The following is a 7,917-nucleotide window of genomic DNA, read 5'->3' as shown; positions in this document are numbered from 1 at the left end:
TTGGGGCTCCAGAAAAATCATGGCGGGTGGAAGAAGGAAAGTTCTGGAATCCCTTGGGGCTCCAGAAGAATCGTGGCAGGAGGAAGAAGGAAAGTTCTGGAATCCCTTGGGGCTCCAGAAAAAAATCATGGCGGGTGGAAGAAGGAAGGTTCTGGAGCCCTTCCCGGTTTAGGATGGAATCCCTTGGGGCTCCAGAAGAATCTTGGCAGGAGGAAGAAGGAAGGTTCTGGAATCCCTTGGGGCTCCAGAAGAATCGTAGCGGGAGGAAGAAGGAAGGTTCTGGAGCTCTTCTCTGTTTAGGATGGAATCCCTTGGGGCTCCAGAAGAATCGTGGCGGGTGGAAGAAGGAAGGTTCTTGAATCCCTTGGGGCTCCAGAAGAATCGTGGCAGGAGGAAGAAGGAAGGTTCTGGAATCCCTTGGGGCTCCAGAAGAATCGTGGCGGGTGGAAGAAGGAAGGTTCTGGAGCCCTTCCCGGTTTAGGATGGAATCCCTTGGGGCTCCAGAAAAAAATCATGGCGGGAGGAAGAATGAAGGTTCTGGAGCTCTTCTCTGTTTAGGATGGAATCCCTTGGGGCTCCAGAAGAATCGTGGCGGGAGGAAGAATGAAGGTTCTGGAGCTCTTCTCTGTTTAGGTTGGAATCCCTTGGGGCTCCAGAAGAATCGTGGCGGGTGGAAGAAGGAAGGTTCTGGAATCCCTTGGGGCTCCAGAAAAATCATGGCGGGTGGAAGAAGGAAGGTTCTGGAATCCCTTGGGGCTCCAGAAGAATCGTGGCGGGTGGAAGAAGGAAGGTTCTGGAATCCCTTGGGGCTCCAGAAGAATCGTGGCAGGAGGAAGAAGGAAGGTTCTGGAATCCCTTGGGGCTCCAGAAGAATCGTAGCGGGAGGAAGAAGGAAGGTTCTGGAGCCCTTCCCCGGGCGGGGTTGGAGCCTCGCGATTCCCCGGGGCCGCCGGGCTCTCAGGAACGCTCCGCGCGGGATTTCCTCCCGTCCTTGGACTGGTTTTTTTTGGGCTTTTTGGGGTTTTTTTTTCCGAGCCTTGGCCACGTTGGCCCCAGGTGTGTCCAAAGCTCCCTGTGCCCCCCACGAGTCATTCCAGGCAGGAATCGTGGACCACTCCCTTGGAATCCCCCCACAATTGAAGGAAAATCTTGATTTTTCCTCAATATTTCGTTGGTTTGGTTTTTGGGTTTTTTTTTTATTCATTCCCTGTGATTTTTTTTTTTCCCCACGTCTGAATCCCAGGAGTTTTCCTCATCCTCGTGGTATCCTGGGTTTATCAATTTGTTAATTTATCCTTGGGTTTATAAATTTATCAGTTTATCCCCCGGGTTTATTTATCAATTTAGCCCTGGGTTTATCAATTTATAAATATAAAAAAATTTATAAATTTAGCCCTGGGTTTATCAGTTTATCCCTGGATTTATAAATTTATCAGTGCAGGACCCAGCAGATGCCCAGGCTGGAGCTTTAATTTATTTTATTATTTTTTAAATTTTATATTTTAATTTTTTTTTAATTTTATTTTTTCTTTTATTTTTATTTTATTTATTTTATTTCTTGATATTTATTTTAATTTTTTAAATTTTTTTCTTGATTTATTTTATTTTAATTTTTGTATTATTTTTATTTATTTTATTTCTTGATTTACTTTGCTTATTTTATTTTAAATTTTTTAAATTTTTTTTTAATTTTATTTTCTTTCTTGATTTATTTTAATTTTTTTCTTTTATTTTAATTTCTTGATTTATTTTCTTTTATTTTTTTATTTTATTTTAATTTTATTATATTTCTTGATTTATTTTCTTTTAATTTTTTTCTTTTATTTTAGTTTTATTTCTTGATTTATTTTCTTTTAATTTTTTTCTTTCTTTTAATTTTATTTTCTTTCTTGATTTATTTTCTTTTAATTTTATTATATTTCTTGATTTTTTCTTTTAATTTTTTCTTTTTTTTTAATTTCTTGATTTATTTTAATTTTTCTATTTAATTTTAATTTTATTTTCTTTCTTGATTTATTTTAATTTTTTAAAATTTTATTTTATTTCTTGATTTGTTTTCTTTTACTTTTTCTATTTTAATTTAATTTCTTGATTTATTTTCTTTTATATTATTTCAGTTCTTGACTTTATTTTATTTTATTTTATTTTATTTTAATTTTTATTTTATTTTCCTTATTTTCGGATTCATTTTCCAGCTCGTTCCCACTTTTCCCACTCCCAGCCGTTCCCCAGCTCCGTCCTCGGCGCTCCGGCGTCGTCCCCTCCGATCCCGACCCCCGGAATGTGTCCCAGGAGGTTCTGGGGTGTCCTCGTGCCACCAGCGCAGCTGTCCCTCACTGCTCTTCCTCCTCCTCCTCCTCCTCCTCCTCCTCCTCCCGGGAGGGCTTCGGGTGGGAGAAGAATCCGAGCTGGGGGAGAGGAGGGACGGGAATGGGATGGGGAGTGGGGAATGGAATGGGAAATGGGATTGGGATTGGGAATGGGGAAATGGGGAAATGGGGATGGGGAAATGGGGAAATGGGGATGGGGAAATGGGGAAATGGGATGGGGATGGGAATGGGGATGGAGATGGGATTGGGAAATGGGGATGGGATGGGATTGGGAAATGGGATTGGGATTGGGAAATGGGATTGGGATTGGGAAATGGGGATGGGGAATGGGGAAATGGGGATGGGAGTGGGGAATGGGAATGGGGAGTGGGAAATGGGGATGGAGAGTGGGAAATGGGGATGGGGATGGGAATGGGAATGGGGAGTGGGAAATGGGGATGGGATTGGGAAATGGGATTGGGATTGGGAAATGGGAATGGGGAGTGGAAATGGGAATGGGGATGGGAATGGGAATGGGGAAGTGGGGAGTGGGAAATGGATTGGGAAATGGGGAATAGGGAATGGATTGGGAAATGGGGATGGGCAGTGGGAAATGGGATGGGGAGTGGGAAATGGGGAATGGGGATGGGGAGTGGGAATAGGATTGGGATTGGGAAATGGGGAATAGGGAATGGAATGGGGAATGGGATTGGGAAATGGAAATGGGATTGGGATTGGGATTGGGGAATGAGAATGGGGATGGGGAGTGGGGAGTGGGAAATGGGGAATGGGAAGTGGGAAATGGGGAATGGGAATGGGGAATAGGGAATGGGATTGGGAAATGGGGATTGGGAAATGGGGATTGGGAACGGGGATGGGGAGTGGGGAATGGGAATGGGAATGAGAGTGGGAAATGGTATGGGAGTGGGAAATGGGGAGGGGAATGGGGAATGGAAATGGGAAATGGGGAATGGAAATGGGAATGGGGATGGGGAGTGGGAAATGGGGAGGGGAATGGGAATGGGAATGGGAACGGGGATGGGAATCTACCCATCCCTCCCCCGGGGTGACACCATGGCCCTCTCACGGTGACAGTGTCACCCTCCTCCAGGGTGACTCCATGACCCCGCCCCCCTCAGGTGGCATCTCAGCCCCCCCAGGGTGACACTGTGACCACCCCCGGGTGACCACTGTGACCACCCCGGGGTGACACTGTGACCACCCTGGGGTGACACTGTGACCACACACTGTGACCACCCCTGGGTGACACTGTGACCACCCCAGGGTGACACTGTGACCACACACTGTGACCACCCCGGGTGACACTGTGACCACCCCGGGTGACACTGTGACCACCCCAGGGTGACACTGTGACCACACACTGTGACCACCCCGGGGTGACACTGTGACCACCCCGGGTGACACTGTGACCACCCCAGGGTGACACTGTGACCACACACTGTGACCACCCCCGGGGTGACACTGTGACCACCCCGGGTGACACTGTGACCACACACTGTGACCACCCCGGGGTGACACTGTGACCACCCCAGGGTGACACTGTGACCACACACTGTGACCACCCCGGGGTGACACTGTGACCACCCCGGGTGACACTGTGACCACACACTGTGACCACCCCGGGGTGACACTGTGACCACCCCGGGGTGACACTGTGACCACCCACTGTGACCACCCCCGGGTGACACTGTGACCACCCCGGGGTGACACTGTGACCACCCCCGGGTGACACTGTGACCACCCCGGGTGACACTGTGACCACCCCAGGGTGACACTGTGACCACACACTGTGACCACCCCCGGGTGACACTGTGACCACCCCAGGGTGACACTGCCACCATGACATCCTGACCTCGGTGTCACCCCCACGACCACTCCAGGTGACACTGTCACCCTCCCAAGGTGACATCATGGCCCCCAACCCCTCAGTGTCACCCCAGGGTGACATTACACCCTTGCCTTGTGTCACCCTGAGGTGTCACCCCATGGTGTCACTGGTGCCTCGTCCAGTGTCACCCAAAGTGACCTCATGGCCACTCAGTGTCACCCAAGGTGCCACTGTGTCCCCCCTCAGTGTCACCCCAAGGTGACATCATTGTCACCCCAAGGTGTCCCACCAAGGTGTCACCGTGTCCCCCCCTCAGTGTCACCCCAAGGTGTCACCCTCAGGTGTCCCTGTGTCCCCCCAACCCCACCAGTGTCACCCCAGGGTGACATTACGCCCTTGCCTTGGTGTCCCCCTCCAGTGTCACCCCAAGGTGCCACCGTGTACCCCCCATTGTCACCCCTGGGTGACATCTTTGCCTCCCCTCAGTGTCACCCCAAGGTGCCACCACGTCCCCCACCAGTGTCCCCCCCAGGTGTCACTGTGTCACCCCAAGGTGTCATCACTGTCACCCCAAGGTGTCACTGTGTCCCCCAACCCCTCAGTGTGACCCCAAAGTGTCCCCCCCAGGTGTCACCGTGTCCCTCAACCCCTCAATGTGACCCAAAATGTCACCCCAAGGTGTCACCGTGTCACCCCAACCCCTCAGTGTGACCCCAAAGTGTCACCCCAAGGTGTCACCGTGTCCCCCAACCCCTCAGTGTGACCCCAAAGTGTCACCCCAAGGTGTCACCGTGTCCCCCAACCCCTCAGTGTGACCCCAGAGTGTTGCCCCAAGGTGTCACCGTGTCACCCCAACCCCTCAGTGTGACCCCAAGGTGCCACCCCAAGGTGTCCCCGTGTCACCCAACCCCTCAGTGTGACCCCAAAGTGTCACCCCAAGGTGTCACCGTGTCCCCCAACCCCTCAGTGTGACCCCAAAGTGTCACCCCAAGGTGTCACTGTGTCCCCCAACCCCTCAGTGTGACCCCCAAGTGTCACCCCAAGGTGTCACCGTGTCCCCCAACCCCTCAGTGTGACCCCCAAGTGTCACCCCAAGGTGTCACCGTGTCACCCCAAGGTGTCATCACTGTCACCCCAAGGTGTCATCACTGTCACCCCAAGGTGTCACCGGTGTCCCCCAACCCCTCAGTGTGACCCCAGAGTGTTGCCCCAAGGTGCCACCGTGTCCCCCAACCCCTCAGTGTGACCCCAAGGTGCCACCCCAAGGTGTCCCCGTGTCCCCAACCCCTCAGTGTGACCCCCAAGTGTCACCCCCAAGGTGTCACCGTGTCCCCCAACCCCTCAGTGTGACCCCAAGGTGCCACCCCCAGGTGTCACCGTGTCACCCCAAGGTGTCACCGTGTCACCCCAAGGTGTCATCACTGTCACCCCAAGGTGTCACCGTGTCCCCCAACCCCTCAGTGTGACCCCAAAGTGTCACCCCAAGGTGTCACCGTGTCCCCCAACCCCTCAGTGTGACCCCAGAGTGTCACCCCAAGGTGTCACCGTGTCACCCCAAGGTGTCATCACTGTCACCCCAAGGTGTCACCGTGTCCCCCAACCCCTCAGTGTGACCCCAAGGTGCCACCCCAAGGTGTCACCGTGTCCCCCAACCCCTCAGTGTGACCCCAAAGTGTCACCCCAAGGTGTCACCGCGTCCCCCAACCCCCTCAGTGTGACCCCAAAGTGTCACCCCAAGGTGTCACTGTGTCCCCCAACCCCTCAGTGTGACCCCCAAGGTGCCACCCCAAGGTGTCCCCGTGTCCCCCAACCCCTCAGTGTGACCCCAAGGTGCCACCCCAAGGTGTCACTGTGTCACCCAACCCCTCAGTGTGACCCCAAAGTGTCACCCCCAGGTGTCACCGTGTCACCCCAAGGTGTCATCACTGTCACCCCAAGGTGTCACCGTGTCCCCCAACCCCTCAGTGTGACCCCCAAGGTGCCACCCCAAGGTGTCACCGTGTCCCCCAACCCCTCAGTGTGACCCCAAAGTGTCACCCCCAGGTGTCACCGTGTCACCCAACCCCTCAGTGTGACCCCAGAGTGTCACCCCAAGGTGTCACCGTGTCCCTCAACCCCTCAGTGTGACCCCAAGGTGCCACCCAAGGTGTCACCGTGTCCCCCAACCCCTCAGTGTGACCCCCAAGTGTCACCCCAAGGTGCCACTGTGTCACCCAACCCCTCAGTGTGACCCCCAAGTGTCACCCCAAGGTGTCATCACTGTCACCCCAAGGTGTCCCCGTGTCCCCCAACCCCTCAGTGTGACCCCAAGGTGCCACCCCAAGGTGTCCCCCCGGGTGTCCCCGTGTCCCCTCACCCTCCAGAGGCCGAGGCTGAGCAGGGCCAGGAGCAGGAGCCCCCCAGGGCGCTGCCCCCCAGGATCCACAGGACACGGGCACCGGCCTGGCCCGGAGCAGCTCCAGCTCCAGCTGGGGAGAAAATGGCAATGGGGGGAGGAAAAATGGGAATTTGGGGGGGAAAAACACGGGATTGAGGGGTGGGGAATGAGAATTTGGGGGGGGGGAAATGGAATTTGGGGGAAAATGGGGAATTTGGGGAGGAAAGTGGGGAACTTGGGGAGGAAAAATGGGAATTTTGGGGAAAAACGGGAATGGGAATTTGGGGAAATGGGGGAATTTGGGGAGGAAAAAATGGGAATTTGGAGAGGAAAAATGGGAATTTGGGGGAAAAACGGGAATGGGGGGAAATGGGGAATTTGCGGGGGAAATGGGGATTTTGGGGAGGAAAAAATGGGAATTTGGGGGAAAAAATGGATTGAGGGGGTCGAAAATGAGAATTTGGGGGGGGGGAAATGGGGAATTTTGGGAGGAAAATGGGGAATTTGGGGAGGAAAAAATGGGAATTTGGGGAAAAACGGGAAGGGGGGGGGAAATGGAGGATTTGGGGAGGAAAAATGGGGAATTGGGGGGGGAAAAAAACAGGATTGAAGGTGGGGAAAAAAAACAGGATTGAGGGGAGGGGAAACGGGGAATTTGGGGAGAGGGAAGAGGGAATTTGGGGAGAAGAAAGAGAATTTGGGGAGGAAAAGAAGATGAAGGGGGAAGGGGAATTTGAGGAGGGGAAAGAGGGAATTTGGAAAGGGGGAATGGAATATGGGGGGAAGAAATGGAATTTGAGGAAGGAAAACAGAATTTGAGGAGGGGGGAAAGGAATTTGGGGAGGGGAAAGGGAATTTAGGGAGGAAAACAAGGATGAACAGGGAATTTGGGATGGGGAAACAATTTGGGGAGGAAAAGAAGGATGAAGGGGAAGGGGAATTTGGGGAGGGGGAAGAGGGAATTTGGGGAGGGGAAAGGGAATTTGAGGAGGGGGGGAGGGGAATTTGGGGAGGGAAAATGGAATTTGGGGAGGGGGAAGGGAATTTGGGGAGAAGAAACAGAATTTGGGGAGGAAAACAAGGATGCAGGGGGGAAGGGGAATTTGGGGAGGGGAAATGGAATTTGGGGAGGGGAAGAGGGAATTGGGGGGGGGGAATAGAATTTGGGAGGGGAAAGAGGGAATTTGGGGAGAAAAAACAGAATTTGGGGAGGAAAAGAAGGATGAACGGGGAAGGGAATTTGGGGAGGGGAAATGGAATTCGAGGAGGGGGGAAGGGAATTTGGGGAGGGGGAAGAGGGAATTGGGGGGGGAATGGAATTTGGGGAGGAAAACGAGGATGGACGGGGAAGGGGAATTTGGGGAGGGGGGAAGAGGGAATTG

At 52.9% G+C, this 7,917-nt stretch overlaps 1 protein-coding gene across 1 annotated transcript in view; it reads right to left on the bottom strand.

The window, feature by feature from the left end:
• Positions 1–2,028: 2,028 nt before the first annotated feature.
• Positions 2,029–7,917, bottom strand: part of ITGA10 (integrin subunit alpha 10) — a 36,683-nt gene continuing 30,794 nt past the window's right edge. Inside the window, 1 exon segment of the mRNA XM_068175022.1 lies at positions 2,029–2,408. Coding sequence (XP_068031123.1) covers positions 2,334–2,408 — 75 coding nt within the window. The 3' untranslated portion in view covers positions 2,029–2,333.

The sequence above is a fragment of the Anomalospiza imberbis genome, chromosome 29, assembly GCF_031753505.1.
Source record: "Anomalospiza imberbis isolate Cuckoo-Finch-1a 21T00152 chromosome 29, ASM3175350v1, whole genome shotgun sequence".
Taxonomy (NCBI): Eukaryota; Metazoa; Chordata; class Aves; order Passeriformes; family Viduidae; genus Anomalospiza; species Anomalospiza imberbis.
The sequence above is the reverse complement of the archived record's forward strand: the minus strand, read 5'-3'. Positions and strand labels throughout refer to the sequence as shown.